We start from the raw sequence: 22918 nt of genomic DNA, 5'->3' as shown, positions 1-22918 counted from the left end.
ACCTCTGGGCTTTGAAGTTCTTGTTTACGTGTTTAGCCTAGAATCAAAAACCAGGTTGTCATTGTCGAGATGTGTATATCCACAGTTGCAGATGTTGGGGATGGCGCTCACACACCTGGTGCTTATCGTCTGTTTGTCTGTCTCACTGAGTGTTCAGAGAGCAGGGCCAATGCACTGTACATAATATGCCTCTTTTTTCCTTTGTGGAACCCTTTAGATGGTTTCCAGATGGTAGCGAGCAGAGCGTTCTTTCAGCGAAAGGGAAGTCTCAGTGTTCAAGGACACCACTGGTTTTCTTGGGGGCATATTAATGAGTGATCAGTAGGTTGCTTCCAGCTGACGGTGCTCAACCTGGAGCCCTCTCAGAATGAAGTAAGCCCGAGTGTCGGAATCTCATCCTGGGCTCCAAGTGACCTCTCCTGCTTACAAGTATTTAGTAGGGGCAGTTTTTTTCTTAAACAAACAACCCCCCCCCCAAAAAAAAAGCCTCGTTGAGCCTTAATTTCATTTGTCAACTGGGGTAAAAACTACTCCACAAGATGGTCCTGAAGATTAAGTTAAGTCTGGTGTGAAAGTGGTTGAACAGAATTGACAAATAGACTACAGTCTCCTGTAGATTACTGCAGTCACCATGGTAACCAGCTGCTACCTACTGCCACTGTAGTGACCCACCATGGAGCAAATCTGCTAAAAGATCAGGAAATAATCAGTGACAAATCAGGCTAGCTCTTGGAAGGGAAGTTTGCCTCACCTTTGGACATCTACAAAATGGATGAAGAGCAGTTGCTGGGACAAGTGTTAGAATTACGTATATAATTCTCCAGGGCTTTGTTTGTGCTCCGTATTTTCCTTTACGACTGTCTTTGCTTTGCTTTCACTTGTATTTTGAAAAGTATTAATCCGATTTTTAATATTGCTAGTGGCTATGTCTTAAAACTACACTGAAAAATGTTAAACTTTTCATTTTCAAATAATTCAAATCTTCAAAATGTTGCAAAAATCGTACAGAGAGTTCCCACATAGCCTTCTTTACCTGGCTTCCCCATGTGGTAGTGTCTTAAGGACACTTTTGCATTAAAAAGGTTATTGGAGCTGTAGTTCTCTAATATCAACCTGTTAATTGGGGTCTTAGAACTTTCTCCCCACTCATTCGCTTTTTCTAATCATTTCTGTTGATATAATCTGGGGTTTTAAAACTTAGGTTATTGCTAATTCTAAAAAATTATTTTTAATATTTTTCTTTCTGATTTTCAACTTTGTTTGCAACTCAGACTTCGTTGACTTTCCTCAGGATTTAGCCCTCAGTTTCTTTATACTGTGATCCAGTTGGGTACAGAGAGCACTTGGATATATATTCTCGAATAACTTGAATTATATACCATTTCATGGTCAAAAAAAAAAAAAAAAGGAAAGAAGAAAACCGAAGAACAGTAATGATGGATAGTTTGTTCTGTGATTAGGTCAGAGATGGCACTTTTTTGGTGGGGAGCCTTTCTAGTGATAAAGAGTCTACACCCTGAGCCCAGGTGTACAGCTTCCATTCTGACAGTAACATATACTATGTGCTTTTCAACTGCTTTCTTGGGTATTTGAGTTCAGACAACTTATTGTTTTGAGAACCGCCACCAGTATAAATAGACAAATATAACCCACCTGCGACATGCCTGGGTGGCTCAGTTGGTTCAGCATCTGACTCTTTTTTTTTTTTTTTTAAGATTTTATTTATTGATTTGACAGAGAGTGAGAGAGAGACAGTGAGAGAGGGAACACAAGCAGGGGGAGTGGGAGAGGGAGAAGCAGGCTTCCCACGGAGCAGGGAGCCTGATGTGGGACTGGATCCCGGAGACCTGGGATCATGACCTGAGCTGAAGGCAGATGCCCAGCGATTGAGCCACCCAGGCGCCCCGAGCATCTGACTCTTGATTATGGCTCAAGTCATGATCTCAGGGTCATAGGATCAAGCCCCATGGTGGGCTCTGTACTCAGCAGGAGCCTACTTGAGATGCTGTCTCTCCTTCTCCTTCTGTCCCTCCCCCATCACCTGTAAACATGCTTTCTCTCTAAAATAAATAAATCTTAAAAAAAATATTTTTAGGGGCACCTGGGTGGCTCAGTGGGTTAAAGCCTCTGCCTTCAGCTCAGGTCATGATCAAAGGGTCCTGTGATCAAGCCCCACATGTGGGGGTAGCGGTCTCTGCTCAGCGGAGAGCCTGCTGCCCTCTCCCCCACCGCCGCTGCTGCCTGCCTCTCTGCCTACTTGTGATCTCTCTCTGTTGAGTAAATATATAAAATCTTAAAAAAAAACTTTTTTTTCTTTAAAGTAACCCACTTGCTTTGTGAGAAAAATAGCAACCAGCCATGAGGAATAGCCATATTTACGGACAGAGAAAGAAAGAGGATACAGTAAAGGAATGAGAGAAGGAGCAAAAAAGGATCCAGGGATAAACCAGCGGAGCTCACATAGTTTGAGGCTGTATTCCCTTTTAAGAATTAAGGGTTTAGAGATTTTTCTAGGAGTTTATTGCTTTTCTTATTTCATAATTTGTTCATTACTTCGGGTCTGTTGAATCAGAGTGCATACTAACCAATGTAATTTCCTGAAGATTGTTCATGTTCTTGTCAATTCTTGATGGTAAAGACATATAAGAGTTGGATTTGGTTAAACGAGTATCACTATTTCTGCGTTTGTCAGTCAGTTTTTAATGTGTAACAGAGTCTCTCCAACTCAGTGCTTTAGAAAGCTTCCACTTTAGAACAGCTCACAATCTAGACACACAAGTTGCTCAAGATTCTGTGAGTGGAGAGATTGGGCTGGGTGTAGCTGGTTGGTACTTCTGCTGGGGCCAGGTGTAGCTGATATCCCCTCAGGTTCACTATGTGTGGACAGCAGGAGGATAGGATGCCTCATTTTATTGCACAGGGCCTCCCCTCCAGTTGCAAGCTAGCTTGGGTTCATTCCCATGGTGGTTTAGGTTTCCAGGCCAGAGAGCGAGGGCCCCTGTGCAAGTGATCTTCAAGCTTCTGCTTGCCTTACATTTGCTACTGTTCCCTTGGCTAAAGCGAGTTCTATAACTAACCCCTCCCCCCATACCAGGGGAAGGAAGAGTCTCTGCATCTGGAATGGGAGAGTCTGCTGTGTCACCTTGTCACCACGTGCAAGTGTGGCAGGGGAGAATTTTATTTTTATTTAAATTAAGTTAATTAACATATAATGTGTTACTAGTTTCAGAGATGGAGGTCAGTGATTCATCAGTCTTCTATAACACCCAGTGCTTATTACGTCCACGCCTTCCTTGAGGTCCATTCCCCAGTTACCCCCTCACCCCACCTCCATCCCCTCCAGCAACCCTCAGTTTGTTTCCTATGATTAAGAGTCTCTTTCGGGGGGCGCCTGGGTGGCTCAGTGGGTTAAGCCGCTGCCTTCGGCTCAGGTCATGATCTCGGGGTCCTGGGATCGAGTCCCGCATCGGGCTCTCTGCTCAGCAGGGAGCCTGCTTCCCTCTCTCTCTCTGCCTGCCTCTCTGCCTACTTGTGATCTGTGTCTGTCAAATAAATAAATAAAATCTTTAAAAAAAAAAAAAAAGTCTCTTTCGGTTTGTCTCCCTCTCTGGTTTCATCTTAATGTTTTCCTCTCTTCCTCTATGATCCTCATGATCCTTTCTTCCTCTCTTCCTGTATGATCCTTTGTTTCTTAAATTCCACATATGAGTGAGATCATATGGTAATTGTCTTTCTCTGATTGGTATAGTTCGCTTAGCATAGTACCCACTAATTCCAGGGCACCTGGATGGCATAGTCTGTTCAGCATCTGCCTTCAGCCCTGCCTTGGGATCCCTGCTCAAGGGGGAGTCTGCTTCTCCCTCTGCCTCTCTGTCCCCCTGTTTCTGTTTTTTTCTCCCTCTCAAATAAATAAACTATTTTTTTAAATGCCCTCTAGTTCCAACCACATTATTGCAAATAGCAAGATTTCATTTTTTTGATGGCTGAGTAATAGGTGTGTGTGTCTCTGTGTGTGTCTGTGTATACATGACATCTTCTTTATCCATTCATCTGTCGGTGCACATCTGAGCTCTTTCCATAGTTCGGCTATTGTGGACATTGCTGCTATAAACATTGGGGTGCAGGTGCCCAGTTGATCACTACATTTGTATCTCTGGGGTAAATCTCTAGTAGTGCAATTCCTGGGTTGTAGGGTAGCTCTACTTTGAACTTTCTGAGGAACCTCCATACTGTTTTCCAGAGTGCCTGCACCAGCCTACATTCCCACTGACAGGGTCGGAGGGTTCTCCTTTCTTTACATCCTGGCCAACATCTGTTGTTTCCTGAGTGGTTAATTTTAGCCTTTCTGACCAGCGTGAGATGGTATCTCTTTGTGGTTTTGCTTTGTATTTCCCTGATGCCGAGTGATATGGAGCATTTTTTCATGTGTCTGTTGGCCATTTGAATGTCTTTGCAGAAATGTCTGTTCATGTCTTCTGCCTATTTCTTGCTCGGATCATTCTTTGGGTGTTGAGTTTGGTAAGTTCTCTATAGATTTTGGATACTGTCCCTTTATCTGACATGTCTTTTGCAAATATCTTCTCCCATTCTGCCAGTTGTCTTTTGGTTTTGTTGACTATTCCCTTTGCTGTGCAAAATCTTTTTATCTTGGTGAAGTCCCAATAGTTCATTTTTTTGCCTTTCGTTCCCTTGGCTTTGGAGATGTGTCTAACAAGAAGTTGCTGCCGCTGAGGTCACAGAACTTGCTGCCTGTGTTCTCTACAATTTTGATGGATTCCTGTCTCATGTGTAGGTCTTTCATCCATTTGGAGTCTATATTTGTGTATGGTGTAAGGTAGTATAGTTTCATTCTTCTGCAGGTAGCTGTCCAATATTCCCAATACCATTTGTTGAAGAGACTGTCTTTTTTCCATTGGATATTCTTTCCTGCTTTGTCAAAGGTTAGTTGACCATAGAGTTGAGGGATCCATTTGTCTGGTTTTGTGCCGGTACATACTCTCTTAATGATTACAGCTTTGGAACAGAATTTAAGATTGGGATTGTGATGCCACCGGCTTTGGTGTTCTTCTTGAGCACTCCTTTGGCTGTTTGGGATCTTTTCTGGTTCCATACAAGTTTTAGGATTATTTGTTCAATCTGTGAAAAAAAGTTGGTGGTATTTCGATAGGGATTGCATTGACTATGTAGATTGCTCTAGGTAGCATAGACATTTTAACAATATTTATTCTTCCAATCCATGAGCATGGAACATTTTTCCATTTCTTTGTGTCTTCCTCAGTTTCTTTCATAAGTGTTCTGTAGTTTTTGGAGTACAGATCCTTTACTTCTTTGGTTAGGTTTATTCCTAGGTATCTTATCGTTTTGGTGCAATTGCAAGTGGGATCGACTCCTTAATTTTTCTCTTTTTTGTCTCCTTGTTAGTGTATAGAAATGCCACTGATTTCTGTGCATTGATTTCATATCCTGCTACTTTGCTGAATTGCTGTATGAGTTCTAGCAATTCTGGGGTGGAGTCTTTTGGGTTTTCCACATAGAGTATCGTGTCCTCTCCAAAGAGTGAGAGTTTGACTTCTTTGCTGATTTGGAAACCTTTTATTTCTTTCTTTCTTACTTTTTTAAAGATGTTATTTTTTTTGACAGAGAAATCACAAGTAGGCAGAGCATCAGACAGAGGGAGAGGGAGAAGCAGGTTCCCTGCTGAGCAGAGAGCGTCATCAGGACTCGATCCGAGGACCCTGAGTTGAAGGCAGACACTTAACCAACTGAGCCATGCTGGCACCCCTGCCTTTTATTTCTTTCCGTTGTCTGATTGCTGAGGCTCGGACTTCTAGTACTATGTTGAACAGCAGTGGTGATAGTGGACATCCCTGTTGTGTTCCTGACCTTAGGGGAAAAGGGAAAGGCTCTCTTTTTCCCCATTGAGAATGATACTCACTGTGGGCTTTTCATATATGGCTTTTCTGATACTGAGGTACATTCCCTCTCTCGCTACGCTGTGAAATTTTGATCAAGAAAGGATGCTGTAGTATGTCATATGCTTTTTCTGCCTCTGTTGAGAGGATCATATGGTTCTTGTCCTTTCCTTCATTTATGTAGCTATCATTGTTGATTGATTTGCGGATATTGAACCACCCTTGCATCCCAGGAATTAAATAACACCGGTCGTGGTGAATAATGCTTTTCATGTACTGTTGGATCCTATTAGGTAGTATTTTGGTGAGAATTTTTGCATCCATGTTCATCAGGGTTATTGGTCTGTAATTCTCCTTTTTGGTGAGGTCTTTGTCCGGTTTGGGGATCAAGGTAATGCTGGCTTCATAGAAAGAGTTTGGAAGTTTTCCTTCCATTTCTGGTTTTCGAAACAGCTTCAGAAGATTAGGGATTAATTCTTCTTTAGCTGTTTGGTAGAATTCCCCTGGGAAGACATCTGGCCCTGGACTTTGGTTTATTGGGAGATTTTTGATTACTGCTTCAATTTCTTTGCTGATTATGGGCCTGTTTAGGTTTTCTATTTCTTCATGTTTCAGTTTTGGTAGTGTATATATCTCAGGAATGCATCTGTTTCTTCCGGATTGCCTAATTTGTTGGCATATAGTTGCTCATAATATGTTGTTACAGTTGTTTGTATTTCTTTGGTGTGTTTGTGATGTCTCCTCTTTCATTCATGATTTTATTTGGGTCCTTTCTCTTTTTGTTTTGATAAATCTGGCCAGGGGATTATTGATCTTATCTTTCAAAGAACGAACTCCTAGTTTCATTGATCTGTTCTACTGTCCTTTTGGTTTTATTTTATTGATTTTTGCTCTAATCTTTAGTATAGGCTTTATTTGCTGTTCTTTCTCCAGTTTCTTTAGGTGTAAGGTTTGGTTGTGTATTTGAGATCTGTCTTGTTTCTTGAGAAAGGCTTGTATTACTATATACTTCCCTCTCTTTGTTGCATCCCCAATATTTTGAACAGTTATGCTTTCATTTTCGTTGGTTTCCATGAATTTTAAAATTCTTCTTTAGCCTCCATGTATTTGAGTTCTTTCCAACTTTCCTCTTGTGATTGAGTTCCAGTTTCAAATCATTGTGGTCTGAAAATATTCAGGGAATGATCCCAATCTTTTGGTACCAGTTGGGACCTATTTGTGTCCCAGTAGGTGATCTATTCTGGAGAATGTTCCATGTTCACTCGAGAAGAATGTGTATTCTGTTGCTTTAGGGTGGAATGTTCTGACTATATCTGTGACGTCCATCTGGTCCAGTGTGTCATCCAGATCCCTTTTTTCCTTGTTGATCTTCTGCTTAGACAATCTGTCCTTTGCAGTAAGGGGGTGTTAAAGTCCCAGACCATTCTTGTATTATCACCAGTGTGTTTCTTTAATTTTGTTATTAACTGGTTTATATAATTGGCTGATCTCAAGTTAGGAGCATAAATATTTACGATTGTTAGATCTTCTTGTTGGATAGACCCTTTATGATATAGTGTCCTTCATCATCTATTATTATAGTCTTTGGTTTCAAATCTATTGGTCTGATCTAGGGATTGCTATCTCAGCTTTCTTTTGATGTCCGTTAGCATGATAAATGGTTTTCCACCCCCTCACTTTGAATGTGAAGATGTCTTTGAGTCCAAGATGAGTCTCTTGCAGAAAGCATATCAGTGGTCTTGCTTTTTTGTCCAATCTGATATCAGTGAGCCCTCAGAGGAAAGCAGTCAATCACTCCTGTCTCGCTGGCCTCCACCCACACTCCATCCTCATGCAGCCTGGGACCGAGCATTTCTATCTCAGGCACATGATCCCTTTCAAGTCCGCAAACTGTGCCGACTCCTGCAGTGTGCACCCGTGCCACGCCTCCCAGGGGAGGAAGGGGGATCTTGTGGTGGTTCTGCTGCTTACTGGGCCCCTAGTCCGGGAGCAGTCAGCTGACCGTGCCTCGGTTCGCAGCTTATAGAAACCCCAAGCTGAGAACCCCCTCGTGGGCTCTCTGACTGCAGCCGGCTTCCCTGCTCCAATGCCCGGGATCTCTGCCACACTTAGGCACCCCCGGTCTTTCTGGGGCCCTGGGATCCTGAGACTACACTCTCCCACCCAGGATTCTGCCCTGCTTCACCACCTGAGCACCGTTCAGGCAGGGACATCCCTCACCAGGACAGACGTCTGAAAGTTCCGATTTTGTGCTCTGCTGCTCTGTCACTTTCTGGTGCCGGTTTATGGAGGCTCCCCCAACCCCGCGGTTTATCCTCGGGTATATGGCCTCGGATTCACTTCTCTGCACCTCCTACCTTGCAGAACGTGGTCCCTTTTCTATTTGTAGAGTTGCAGCTATTCTTCGATCTCCGGTTGCGTTTGCGGGTGTTCAGAGTGATGTGACAGTTGTCTGACTGAATTCCTGGGACCAGACTAAAGCAAGGTCTCCTACTCCTCCACCATTTTGGTCTGTCTGGGGTCGGGGAGGGGGGAATTTGTAGCTGTGTCCACACAACACCACGTGCCTTTAACACTGTTTCACAAGCGACACAAATCCTTGCTCATTGCTCCCCTTGTTACAGTCTGAAACTTTGGGTCACGATGGTGTTCTACATCTATGACGACATTGATTGTTGATGTGCTTGCTCAGTGCGTCTTGTTTTCCTGGGGTGTGAAAAACAGGCTTTTACTGCCCCACCGGTACTGCCACATGTGTGCCATTAGAGAGTCCCACTTTTGTTAATGTATACGTGACAACTTTATTCATTCATTTCTTAATTTATTTCTTAATTTATTTATTTATTTATTTATTTTAGGGGGGAGAGAGAGAGAGCATACGTGCAGGGGGAGGAGCATAGGGAGTCGGAGGGCGAGGATTTCCAGCAGACTCCCCACTGAGTGGGCTTGATCTCACTACCCCGAGATCATTACCTGAGCCGGTGCTTACCCAACTGAGCTGCCTAGTCATCCCTAGAGAGTCCGTTTGATGAATACAGGTGGATGTGCCTTTTTTCTCCTCTTAAGATTGCCAACACTCCTGATCACCGAATGCGTGCTGGTTTATATGACTCCGGAGCAGTCGGCCAACCTTCTCAAGTGGGCAGCCAGCAGTTTCGACACTGCCATGTTCATAAACTACGAACAGGTAAATGGGAGCATGAGACATTTGCATTCTGCCTCTCTTTCCGTGCTGGCTTAGCACTCTCTGAGCAACCTCAGTATGTTTTCCCACTTACTCTTTTCCTTCTGCCTCTGGCCACTCACATACCTCCTTTTTCATTGATTCTGGCAATCCCCAGCATCCCTGATTTCTTGATTTCCAGTGAACTTATGGCCAGAGTCTTTGAAACTTCTATCTTGGCCTTAACAGAAGTTTTTTGAGTTCTTTTATCGTTGTATTTCCTGTAGAGTCAGACCTTGGTGAAGGGGATTTTGGCTGTCCTATGCGTGGAGGGGTAGCAAACTCCGATTCCTTCAGAGGCAGGAGTGATGCAAATGGATCACTTTGGCCAGTGTAAGGTAGGCAGGAGTGGTGAGGACTATGGTGAATCAGAGTGTCCATGTCCCATATGTTGGGATGGTCCCCCGCTCAGTGCCAGTTGGTTGTTACTGTGTGGGTGTGTGAGTTAGAGTTGAGAACTCCCAGTTTTTCAGGATGTTGGTCCAAAACCAGTCTTGGTTTAATTTGAAAAGAAAATTTCTTGATTTCTGAGATCACTGAGTTGGACCACTGGCTGCCTGTTTTTCTCTTCTGACCTAGTGGAAAGGATTATGCTTTCGAGGTTTAAAATTACTCAGCTTGGGTCTGAATCCTGGCTCTCACTCTTATGGCTCGCTCAGTGACCTTCAGCAGAATTGCATGGTGGTTGGGAGTCCATGCTCTGGAGGTAGACTCCTTAACTGTGTGACCTGGACAAGTTTCATAACCTCTCTGTGCCTGTCTCCTTATCTGAAAAATGGGAATAATAACAGTCCTGACTTCATAGGGTTGTAGTGAGGAGTAAGTGAGTTAATTTGTACAGGGGCATTTATGGCGCTGTCTGGCTGTCAGGCAGGCCTGAGCTGTTCTTTGGATCTCTTGGAGACTCAGGTCCTTGTTGTTGTTTCAAAGATTTTATGTATTTATTTATTTGTCAGAGAGAGAGAGAGAGAGAGATCAAGAGTACAAGCAGGCATTGTGGCCGGCAGAGGCAGAGAGAGAAGTAGGCTCCCTGCTGAGCAAGGAGCCCAATGTGGGACTCGATCCCAGGACTCTGGGATCATGACCTGAGCTGAAGGCAGCAGCTTAACCGACTTGGCCTCCCAGGCATCCCCAGGTTCTTGTTTTTAAAGGGATAACTTCTCTGGATTATTAAGGGAACTCATGAGATGATGTGTAGCAGCGGGCATATGACAAGCACTGAATACACAGTAGCTATTTTTTTTTCTAAAGATTTTATTTATTTATTTGACAGACAGATCACAAGTAGGCAGAGAGGCAGGCAGAGAGAGAGAGGAGGAAGCAGACTCCCCCCTCAGCAGATGGCCGATGTGGGGCTCGATCCCAGGACCCTGGGATCATGACCTGAGGCGAAGGCAGAGACTTTAACCCACTGAGCCACCCAGGCGCCCCACGCTTGGTAGCTATTTTTATTGCTTCTTTTATTTTGATTTTATTTATTTTTTTTTTAGTCTCATTTAATTTTTAAATTTTATTACAGACAAGAGCAGTAAAGGCCTTGCCCGCTACAACATACCTACGGACAGATCTAAGGCTAGACCTGGTTGACTTTTTTGCCACCTGTGCCAGGTTCTTATATAGGCAGGTTCTTATATAGGTATTTCTTGGTTGAGTTTTCTTCCTTCCCTCTTTTTAATTGGGGGCACTCCTCAGACTCAGTCTTCAGTCCTGGCACATGGGTATAACGGTAGCCAGCCTCATTTGTCTTTTCTGTAGGTCCTGGGAATCTGTCTTTGCTCGCAGAATAGTATGCCTGGGGAAAATGAATTCTGCTTTCTGTTGACACACATTGTGAGTGTTCACCTGGGTTTGTCCACCTTGTTTCATTCATGTTTTCTCTCTCTTTTTTTTTTTTTTTAAAGATTTTATTTATTTATTTAACAGACAGAGATCACAAGTAGGCAGAGAAGCAGGCAGGGAAGAGGAGGAAGCAGGCTCCCCGCTGAGCAGAGAGCCCGATGCGGGGCTCGATCCCAAGACCCTGGGATCATGACCTGAGCCAAAGGCAGAGGCTTTAACCCACTGAGCCACCCAGGCGCCCCTCACTTGTGTTTTCTGTTATTCAACAGGGTATGAATGTGAGTTTTGACCACAGACCCTGTCACTTTGGGCAGGCCTGGGGAGGTGCCAGGTTTCACTCCATTGTCCAAGCCATCCCTAAACTGACGCGGTTCACACCTCCCATCCTCATTTTGTGAATAATAAACATTTAACTTAATTTTCTAACAAATACAAAATCATCGGCATACTCACGTGTATTAAATATTCCCATGCCTTCCATGGCTTTCTGATCAGTAGTTTAAAATGACAAAAACTGCACAAATGATGAGCATGTTAATATTGATACAAGGAGGATAGCAACTTTGTAGAATTTGCTGACTAGATAGCAGGCACATCCCACAAGGTTTGCATGTGTTAACTTACTTGATTATCACAATAGCCCCCAGGTTTTGTGGGTCAGGGGGCCGAAGCATAGAGAATTAGACAGCTTGCCCGCAGCCACCCAGCCTCACAGCTGGAAAGTGTCAGGCCAGGATTCCAACCCAGGGAGTGAAAGGACGAAGCGTGTGCTCACAGACCCCCTTCGATCCTGAAAAATTCGTGGACAGTGTGACCATTAGTGCCCCATAACCCTCACACATCCGCCAAAAGAGAGTAATACTGGTTCTTGTCTGACAACGTTGTCACGGAACTCTGGGAATCATTCTGTATATTACAGCGATGAAGTTTAGATACTTGATTTGTGACAGGGTAGTAGCACATACCTTATGGTAATGTACACTGTATTCTGTTTTGTGGCATTTGTGTGTATATACACATTAATAGTCTTTTAAACTGGTTTCAAATGGTTCTTAAGAAGTAGCACTACATGCAAAATTTTTTTAAAAAAATCAAATAGTACAAAAGGATGGACAGGGAAAGGCAAGCCTCTCTCCTACCCTGGACTTTTGCCCTCTAACGTGGGAAGCGACATGGCCAGATTCCAGAACTATGTTGTGCATATATAAATGTAGACAAAGGTGTTTTTTTTTTTCTTAAAGGTGGATAGGAACACATTCTACACATTCGTCTGTACCTTACCTTTCAAGAGTTTGTTACCTAAGAAATCATTCCATGTCTGTGTCTATATCTACACGTACTCCTCTTTTTTCCCTGTTTTCATGGTAATGCAATATTCCATTAAATGGCCAGGCTGGATTTTCTTTGACCCCAGGTGAGGGGCATTTAAATCCTTCCCGTTACACGAAATGCTGCCGTAAACATTCTTGCGCCCTTGCGAGCACACATGAGTAAACCAGCAGAACAGCCTGCTGGCAGTGGCGTGGCCGCCTCCCAGGCCGAGCGCCGCCCATCCAGTTGCCCTTCTAGAGGCTGTCGCAGCGTACCCCTTGTCACCTCTGCATGCCATGCCTGCACCCAACTCTGTGACCTGTCCTGGGTATCAACAAATGTCGGCCTTGACTGGTTAGAAATAGGTGCTGATGTCTTACTTTGCATATTTGAGAAGCAGCGAAACCCTTCTGGCTGTGTCTACCTCTTTCCCTTCCCAGGTGAACATGGATGACCGGTTCGGACAGATCATGATCGAGAACCTACGGAGGCGACAGTGTGACCTGGCAGGAGTGCAGACCTGCAAGTCGTTAGAGTCACAGGTCAGAGAGTGGGGACTCTTGCCCTGAGCCACCCAGGGAAGGGCATCTTCCCTTCACACATCTGAGAAGCTGGGGCTACACGCGGGCCACTAGTTCATCATGCTGGGGAAGGCCAAGCCCTCAATGTGGAAAATATATGTGGACATTTTCTATCCCCCAGCATTTAAAACTGTCATCATACAGATTTTCAAACAGCATGAAAGTATGGGGAATGGTAAAAGGAACAGCCTTTTTCCCATCAGCCTGCTTCAGTAATTCATATTTTGTCCAAATTGTTTTATTTATCCCCAGTTTGTGTTGGTGTTGTCATTGGAATATTTTAAGGCAAATCCCAGGTAGTATATCATTCCACCCATAAACATTTCAGTATGAATTTCGTGCCAGTAAGGACTTTCTTACCGGTAGGATCATACCTTTGCAACCCCTCACAAATCAACCAGAACTCCTTTGTAGCACCCACTGCCCAATGTGTGTTCAGATCTCCCGGAATTGTTACAAAAAAAAAAAAAATTCTATAGTTGGTGTGTTTGAAACAGTATCCAAACATGGTCCAGACTTTGTACTTGGCATTTCCCTTAAGTTTCTCAGAATCTAATAAACCTTTTTGTTAAAGATTTATTTGAGAGAGAGAGAGAGACAGAGACAGCACGAGCAGGAAGGGTGGGTGGGGGGAGAGAGAATCTCAAGCAGACTCCACACTGAGCATGGGACCTGACTCGGGGCTCAGTCCCAGACCCCTGAGATCATGGCCTGAGCTGAAACCAAGGGTCAGACACTGAACTGACTCTGCCACCCAGGCACCCCGCCGGAATCTAAATATCTTTTTTTTTTTCTGCCTCCATAAAATAGGTTAGATTTTACAGGTCTTCGTCACATTATCACTCAAATGCTTTCAAAAGTGTTGCTCTTAAAGAAGTTTCTGTACTTCTCTTTAAATATACTTAGGCGACTTCTCTCCCATTTTAACAGTGCATGTTTGGTGTAGAAAATTGAAAAGTAAAAAGAAGGAAGGTAGAGGCCAGGATAGGCTTTCAAAAGAAGAGTCATCTAAGAGAAATTTTCATGTGCTTGAACAATGTCTTGGATTTGTATGCCAGTGCCTTGTACCTTCTCCGTTTCTCTCCACCACACATTCTAGAAAGAACGGCTCCTGTCGAATGGGTGGGAAACAGCGTCAGCAGTCGACATGATGGAACTGTACAGCAGATTGCCTCAAGCTGAAGTGAGCAGGTGCGGGATTGGCAGTAGTTAGCCTTACGGCAAACAATTATGAATTAAAGGCATAACTCTCTTTAATGTAAAAAAAAAAAAAAACGGCAACAACAAATCCTCAAACCCTAACTAGACTTACTTTGAAACAAGTTAATCTGCTATTACAGACTAAACATTGATAGCACCTTGAGAGTAACTCATTAGCCACTTGCTGAGATAGGGTCTATGACAACACAGATTATTTTAGTTAAAATAAGCAAGCGCACCTGTATCATTCCCAGAGCGCCCTCTGGAAGTGGAAATTTTGCACAATATCTGTGTTTTGAAGGAGGAGCAGAATGATGTTGTCCAAGGGCTTCCAAAGGGTCTGCTCGCAGATTTTTTTTTTTTTTAATTTATTTATTTGACAGAGAGGGAGATCGTAAGTAGGCAGAGAGGCAGGAAAGGGGAAGGGGAAGCAGGCTCCTCACTAAGCAGAGAGCCCCATGTGGGGCTCAGTCCCAGGACCCTGAGATCATGACCTGAGCCAAAGGCAGAGGCTTACCCCACTGAGCCACCCAGGCGCCCCTTGCTCACAGATTTTTAAGCGGACTTAAATTGTTCAAAATTTTAATTATAAAATTGTTTGAAAACACTTTTTAAGCTACGTATGACATGCATGAAATGGAAAGCTGCATTCTGCAGCTGCCCCTCCAGAAATTGCTGCTGTTAATAAGTTGGGGTGTGTTTTTCTGTGTGTGAAAAAGGTGAATATTTATTGATATATAGGTTCCTGGTTTTTGAATCAGTAGATTCATATTACATGCATTGGTCTATAAATCACCCTCCTCTTTTAGAAACTTAACAATTGATTTTATTTCTCTTCACATACCAATATATACCCACATATAGAAGGTTTCCAGGTCCTGTTCAATGATGCTTAGTATTTATATTGGTATGTGGATGTAGTAATTAGTGATAATAATTTTATAGTAGTTAAAAAGTCGCATCTAGAGCTGGGCGTTTAGTTGTGCCTTATTGTTTATTTTGTTGTGCTTTAATTTCCCTGTTATAAACAACACTGTATTTATCTCTGGGCACTGTTAGTGCCAGCTTTAATTAAGTTCTTGTTTTATTGTTACTTTATGCTCCGTGGTTTGTGTTTCTTCTTGCCTGTGGGAACCTACAGGTGTAGGTCTCTTACAGGATAATTAGAATTTTAAACCTTGCTTCTCCACAGAAGTTGATATTAATTTTTTAGAAGGATCACTACTTTTTCCAAGTATTTACATCAAGACCTTGAAGGTTTGTGAAAGAGATGTCTCCATGTGATCAGGTCTCTGTTTTCTGAAATCTTTCAGAATTTTCCTTGCTCGCAAGCTGGTTTTCAAGGTGACTATTTTGAATAGCCCTGGTCAGGCATCTAAAATGGAAATGCTCTGGCAGCTCGTCTGGATGCCCCCGGAGGAGTCTAACTGGCAGTAGCCATCACAGGAGCAAATTTTTTCTAGGCCATCATTTGTCTCGTGTTTCCATGGCCTTGTATAGCTAGCACTGTGTATCCCTGACAGAGGTGGGATGGGCTTTGGTCTGTCTGCCCAAGGCCACAGAGCCCTCCCAGGTCTGGGAATACCTGGTAGTTTGTGTCTACATTTGCCAAGGGCTTCTGCTGGATACTATGTATAAAAAAGAAGTCTGAGGCAAGCCTGTTTCTTTAACAAATACAGAGTGCCAGCTATGCACCATGTACTTTCCTAAGCACAAGGCATGCAACAGAGATCAAAACAGACCAAAAGATACGCCTGCCTTCGAGTTCAGGGTCTAGGGAACAGCTTCACAATCTAGTGTCCTAAGAACTGAACTTGGTGCTAAACATCCTGGAGCCTTCATTATGGTGTTGGTGTTTTGTAGAACTTGGTGTTAGGCAAATCTGCCTTGCGTGAATTCTGATAAGAGGAGGGAGGAAGCAAGCCAAGTACGTTAGGCCTAGTCAGTCTCAGTTCAGATGTGAACCTTAGGCCTGCCTACTAAGACAGGAACAAAACCACAAACCCAGAAACACATGTAGCAAATGCACATACATAAGCACTTCTCGCCACCCCCAGCCTGGACTAACGGCAGTACCTGAAGGTTAGCAGTCACTGTTGTGAATGGTGGGCGTACGGATCCTTTGAAATTTTCTTCTTAATGCTTTTTGGAAATGCCTGGAATTTCCCACAGTGTGCCGATATTTTAACAGAAACAAATGTATTAATCTATTTTACATGTTTTACATATTTGTGTGTGCATATGTTTTAAAGCTTACATTTTTTAATGCTTTTTTGAAAAAAAATCATACCAGCACATTATAAAAGAAAATGTACAGAATAAAGTAAGGTAGAGTAAAAACAAAAACCAGCCCTCCAATCCTGTTTCCCTTCCCTCCCGGTCTACTCCATTGTCTCAAGAGATAAGCACCATTACCAGCTTCTACTGTATTTTTACAGTGGAGAGTTACATGTATACAAGCATGTGTACCCCCCACCGTCTCTTTCATAGATAATAGTGTGCCCTGCACATTATTTACTACACAACTTCCGTTTTGAACTCCATGATGAGCAGTAGAGGCTGTTCTGTGTCAATACATGTAGACTTTCCCATTCTTTTGGATAGCTACATATCCTATTGTGTGAATATGCTTTAATTTATTTAACCCAGCTCTTCTGGTTTAAGGTTTTATGCTATGATGCTGCAGTGAATATTCTGGAATATACATCTTTGTACTCATAGGGTAAAAAAATTTTTTTTTAGATTTTATTTATTTATTAGAGAGAAAGAGCAAGAGAGAGACCATAAGCAGGGGAGGGGCAAAAGAAGAGGAAGAAGCAGACTCCCCGCTGAGCAGGGAGCCAGAGCCCATGCGGGGCTTGATCTCAGGACCCCAAGATCATGACCTGAGCTGCAGGCAGACACTTAACCAACAGAGCCACCCAAGCACCCCTCATAGGGCAAAATCTTAAAGGCAGAATTGCTGAGTGGGGCACCTGGGTGGTTCAGTTGTTAAGTGTCTGCCTGAAGGTCAGATCATGATCCCAGGGTCCTGAGATTGAGCCCCTAATCAGGCTCCCTGCTCAGCAGGAAGCCTGCTTCTCCCTCTCCTACTCCCTTTGTTTGTGTTCCCTCTCTTGCTGTGTCTCTCTCTGTCAAATAAATAAACAAAATATTTTTTAAAAAGGCAGAATACCCAACTTTTATAGCAACATGGATGGGACTGGAAGAGATTATGCTGAGAGAAATAAGTCAAGCAGAGAGAGTCAGTATCATATAGTCTCACTTATTTGTGGAGCATAACAAATAACATGGAGGACATGGGGAGATGGAGAGGAGAGGGAGTTGAGGGAAACTGGAAGGGGAGATGAACCATGAGAGACTATGGACTCCGAAAAACAACCAGAGGGTTTTGAAGGGGCGGGGGGGGGGGGGTGGCGGGTGGTGGTAGGAGGTTGAGAAACCAGGTGGTGGGTAATAAGGAGGGCACATACTGCATGGAGCACTGGGTGTGATGCCAAAACAATGAACACTGTTATGCTGTAAATAAACAAATTTAAAAAAAGGCAGAATTGCTGGGGGCACTGGGTGGCTCAGTGGGTTAAAGCCTCTGCCTTCCGCTCAGGTCATGATCCCAGGGTCCTGGGATTGAGCCCCACATTAGGCTCTCTGCTCAGCAGGGAGCCTGCTCCCCCCCCCCCCCTTTGCCTGCCTCTCTGCCTCCTTGTGATCTCTATCTGATAAATAAATTTTTAAAAATCTGTAAAAAAAATTTAAAAAGGGATAATTGCTTGGTAAGAGGATGTGCATTTTCAGCATCAATAGAGGAGATCAAGTTGCTGGGCAGAGAGGTTATACCATTTTGTAATCTGACTGGTAAACACAAGACAGCGAGTATCTTTCCCCCATGTCCTTGCTAAAGTACATAGCAGCCTTCTTTTGATCTTTGTCAATCTGACAGTTGAAAAAGTATCTCATATTTTAATGAGATTGGGAGCAGAAAGAGTTTTTCTTTTCTGGTGAATATGTCTTTTACCTGTCTTTTAAACCTGAGTTTTATAAGTTTTTCTCATGAAGTTTAACAACTCTTTACAGAGAAAGGAAATCTACCCTTTGTCATTTGTGTTGTAATGTTTTTTTCTAGTTTGTCATTTGTCTTTTGACTTTATTTATGGTATTTTTTTTATAATAAAGATCGCATCATAGGTACTATATTCCACCATGCTTCTTTCCTCTTAGTATAATATGAACACCTTTCCATATCCATAAACTTTGGCTCGTCATCTTCATTTTTAATTGTAGAACTTGATGTTGTCCTACTTTTGTTCTCCCCACAGAATAGAGTCACTTGAGTTTCTGGATGAAATGGAGCTTCTCGAACAGCTCATGCAACATTACTGCCTTTGTTGGGCAACCAAAGGAGGACATGAACTCGGTACATGATTTTACTTCTGTTGATTTGTCCTAGAAATGGGGACCTTTTGACTCCAAAGCGCCATAAGACATATCTGGAAAGAACTGGCGTATCAGACGCATGTGTCCCTGAGCAGTAGGTGGAAAATGAGCTGTCATATCCTTTATTTTTATAGCACAGAAACCAGGTGAATTGTTCAGACAAATCATGTGTACCAACACTAACAAACCCATAGCCCTTTAGAGGTGTCCTCTGGCATTTCCTCTGTTGGAAGGGAGAACACCTTCAGAGTTTAGAGCAATAATATTAATAAAAGTAACCAACGTTTGTCTTTTGAATCACTTTATAACCAGGTTTACTAGGGGTCAGGCACGCAAATTGTCCTGCATGTCTCTAGCAAACCCATGTAACTGCGGGTCGGATTTCTCCCCTTACCTCCTGTGATGAAGGTGAAGTCCCCTCACCTGGCAGAGGGAGGCTGTGGCGTGAGCGTGGATCCTTGTTCAGTGTTACCCATTTCCTCAGTCTTGACCCAGTTCCTCTTTTCCAACTGCCCCACGTGGGTCTTGCTTCCTCCAGGGTCCTCTCTCGGGCATTTCCCCGGCCCCCGTGGAGACCATTTGAGATCCCAGTGTAGCCTCAACTGGAGTAGCCCCCCTTCGGGTGTCCCGTGGGCAGTGTCCTGCAGACTCGCCCAAAGACATAGAGCCTTAGGCAGGGAGCCCAGACAAAACACAGAACATGACACAGCAGGGGTGGCCTCCTTGCGAACATTCCATGCTGACATGAGGCTGTTAATTATCTCCCTGGGGCTTAGCATTCCAGTAGTTTGTAAATTTACCCAGCAGTTCAGCCCACAAAATCCTTTTAAATTTGTCTTTTTATTCAAAAGAATTTATTAGTGGGGTTTTATACTGTTGTCTGCCCCCTCCAGTTTTTAAAACATCATTCTTTTTTTTCTTTTTTAAAGATTTTATTTGACAGAGAGAGACACAGCGAGAGAGGGAACACAAGCAGGAGGAGTGGGAGAGGGTGAAGCAGGCTTCCTGCCAAGGAGGGAGCCCGATGCAGGGCTCGATCCCGGGACTCTGGGATCATGACCTGAGCTGAAGGCAGACACTTAATCACTGAGCCACCCAGGTGCCCCAAAATGTCATTCTTAATAGAGACTTTGGAAACGTCTAAAAAGTCCAGTGGAGGGGAAAAATCAGCTGCATGTCACTCAGAGATGACCTCTGGTAACTTTTTCCTTCCACTCTTTTTCTAGCAATTTTTTGTTTTTAGCAGAAAATTTCTGTGCTTTTGTATTTGGAGTCCTGATCTTTTCCATTTGGTATCATAACAGCCTTTTCCCCTCGCTGTGAGAAACTCTCATGAGAATAATTTTCATGGCTTTATAAAGCTTCTGTCATGGCACTATGCCCAAATCGACTCAACTTTGCCACACTTCTGGAAATGTAGTTTATTTATAATACTATGAAGCTGATTCTAGTTTTTATAAATTAACAACACCCAGAACATTTTTATGTCGGGGGCTGCTTTGTGACAGCTATACATGTGAGGTGAAGATCGTCCTGTCTCTGCATTTGCTCAGAGTTCATTGCGGAGTGGGTAGACTTCCAGCCTTAACCGCAAAGCCCATAAACCGTGACAGTGCTTTCTGAATCCCTTCAAAATCCCTGTCAACACAGCCTCACCCAACTTCTTGCTTCCTTGTGGATGATCTCCTCTTACCACTTGGGAGAGCAGAGCTGTGGTGAGGAGGTATCCAGCAGGGCCTCGTCCTCCCACCTTTGCCTGTTTGCACTGCTCTCTGGTGTGCGTCTCTTAACAGCGTCTGTGTTTCCTTCCCTCAGGTTTGAAGGAAATCACTTACTGATCTGTTGGAGGCCCGTGCTGAGCTGGCAGCTGAAGTCACTGACCTTCCCAGAGTTGCTGGGCTGTATTTCCTGGGTGGTGGCCGGACCTGGCTCGTCAGCCTCATCCCACACCCGGAGAAGCCTCAGCTGCTAGGGCTGTCGCACCACCTTCTGTGCCGGTTGACTTATGGTTGAAATAAATCTCATTTGTTGCCAATCGCCCACGCATTGGTCCTCTGCCGCTCCTCAATGCCCTGGGTGGGCTCTGGTTTACCTCCACATCAGCTGATACCAAAGATCCCAAATCTTCCTCCAGCCTTGGCTTGCTCCCTATGAGTCAGCCTGAGCTCAAGCCCTAGTGTCCACGTGAGGGTTTACCTTGACCCGGGCCTCCACCCAAGGCCAGAGCTCTCCTCGGCTCCTGTCTCTGCCCTGGCCGGGACCTGCCTGCTTAAGTCCTTCTTGGTTTATTGCAGCTGGCTGAATGATGACCCCTAAAATATCTGCTTCTGTCCCTCAAACCTTTGAATGTGTTACCTCATATGGCAAAGGGGGTCTGCAGGTGTGATTAAGCTAAGGACCTTGAGATGGGGAGATTATCCCGGGGTATCCGGTAGGCCCAGTGCAATCACAGGGTCCTTACACGGAGAGGCGGGGGGAGGAGGAGAAGGAGGTGTGCGGATGGACTTAGAGAGGAACAGTGCATGTTGGAAATGGCAAAGGGGCCAAACCAGCCATGTAGGTGGCCACCAGATGCTGGGAAGAGCTAGAGAACAGACTCTGGGGGCCTCCAGAGGGAACCAGCATTACCAACAACTTGAGCCCACTGAAATGGATTCCAAGTTTCTGGCCTCTTGAATCATAAGAGAATGTTAGTGTTTTAAGCCGAAAGGTTTGTGCTGATCTGTTACAGGAGTCACAGGATACTAATGGAGTTGGACAGATGTATGGGGCACAGGACACTTATCCTGCAATTCTGAAACATAAGGCCCGTCCACCCCTGATGAACCTTCTGGTTATTGGGTAGGGCTGTGTACCTGATCCTGCCTGTGTGGGATGGCAGTGAGGACGCCCCCTGGCCCTCTCCCCTCCCAAAGAGAGGACAGCCCCTTCCCCATCAAGCGGAATCCTCGGTCAGTGTTCTAAAGAGTGGGACATCATGCCTGTTGGTGGGATTGACTGATACTGCATGAAGTAACAATGAATTGCCCTGGGAAAAAGTTACTTCCTTTTCAGGGATCTTTCAAGTATTAACAAGTTCAAGGAGAAGCTCTCAGGCTGGTACTGGTAGGCCTTTTACACTTCTGTAACATTCATTAATCCAATGGTTTTGAAACAGAGGGATCAAGCCATTAGTGGATGGTGAATCCATTTAGTGGATCAAATCCACTATTTTAGAAAAATATAGAATAGAAAATATTTCAGCACATAACTAGTAGGAAAGCTGAGTATTTTTAGTACTTCATTTTTATGTATATAGATATATACCATGTTAGATTGTTCCTGATGTTTTGGTTTTGATCAGAGGTTAAGGTTGGAGTGTTCGAACTTCACTAACTGAGGCAGCGGCAGAATCTGGCTAGAATTGAAAACACCTCGCTTTGCTTCCATTATATTTCTTTTTTCCCTAGTATTTCTTTTTATGGATTACCTTCTGTTCAAGGCAAATGATGCACCATTCCTGTTGACAGTTGTGTTATGAGATGTCCCTTAACGTACCTGCCAATTTCATTTTATGGGGAGTCCATTTAAAGACAGTTGCTAGGGAAATACTAGGAGATGCGGTCCAGGGATGTTGCAGATATCGCAGAGGAGATACATTGGAAATGCTGACGTTGAGAAGCACGACATGGGGGAGTGGTGGCTCCAGCATCTCGTGGTTTCTCACGGGAGTGCAGAGGGCTGCCAGGGACAGAGGGTCCCCCTTCCCTGGGAGTCGGCCTTCATGTCCTGTCCCTGCCACCCTTCTCTGGATCTCCGACGGAGACAGCTTTCAGAAACATGTTTCAGCTTTTTGGGTCGGAACTTGAACCTCACTTTCGGCAGGAGTTCTTGCCGCTCACCACCTCTTCTCCCACGCTGTCACCTAAAACCTCTGTAATTTCTACACACGCAGCTTAACTCAGAAAGGACATCAGTGACATCAAAACCATCATACTCAGTGACCGCTTCTCAGTGCTTCACTGTCTCAACTTCTTGGCAACTTCTGATATGGGTGACCAGCTCTCTCCTTGAGGGGTGATTTCGCTGCCCCTCCCTTGACCTCCTTGACACCCCTCCATTGACCCATCCGTACTTTTTCCTCCTCTTTGTGCCCAGTGCTTCCTCTTCCTGGAAGCCCAGGATTTGGTGTTTATGGGTCACCATAGGCTTCTTCCTCCCTCTACCTCCCTCCTCCCACATTTTAGTTATCCATTCATCTATCAAAGACATTTGGGTCTTTCTAATTCTTGAGTACCATGAATAATGCTGCTGTGAACATTGGCATACAAACCCTGTTTGAGTTCCCTGCTCTCAATTCTCTTTCGTATATATCCCCAGAGTGGAATTTTGAGTTTATATGGCAATTCTGTTTTTAATTTTTTGAGGAACCTCCATAC

The 22918-nt window shown here is 44.1% G+C and overlaps 1 protein-coding gene across 1 annotated transcript in view; it reads left to right on the top strand.

The window, feature by feature from the left end:
* LCMT1 (leucine carboxyl methyltransferase 1) overlaps positions 1 to 20537 on the top strand; it is a 53398-nt gene extending 32861 nt beyond the window's left edge. The window contains exons 7-11 of the mRNA XM_045992467.1: positions 8979 to 9099; positions 12726 to 12827; positions 13966 to 14057; positions 18383 to 18480; positions 20316 to 20537. Of these exons, the coding sequence (XP_045848423.1) occupies positions 8979 to 9099; positions 12726 to 12827; positions 13966 to 14057; positions 18383 to 18480; positions 20316 to 20338 (436 nt within the window). The 3' untranslated portion in view covers positions 20339 to 20537. The remainder of the gene's footprint in view (positions 1 to 8978; positions 9100 to 12725; positions 12828 to 13965; positions 14058 to 18382; positions 18481 to 20315) is intronic.
* Positions 20538 to 22918: the final 2381 nt, after the last annotated feature.

Source organism: Meles meles, chromosome 21 (genome assembly GCF_922984935.1).
Source record: "Meles meles chromosome 21, mMelMel3.1 paternal haplotype, whole genome shotgun sequence".
Taxonomy (NCBI): Eukaryota; Metazoa; Chordata; class Mammalia; order Carnivora; family Mustelidae; genus Meles; species Meles meles.
The sequence above is the reverse complement of the archived record's forward strand: the minus strand, read 5'-3'. Positions and strand labels throughout refer to the sequence as shown.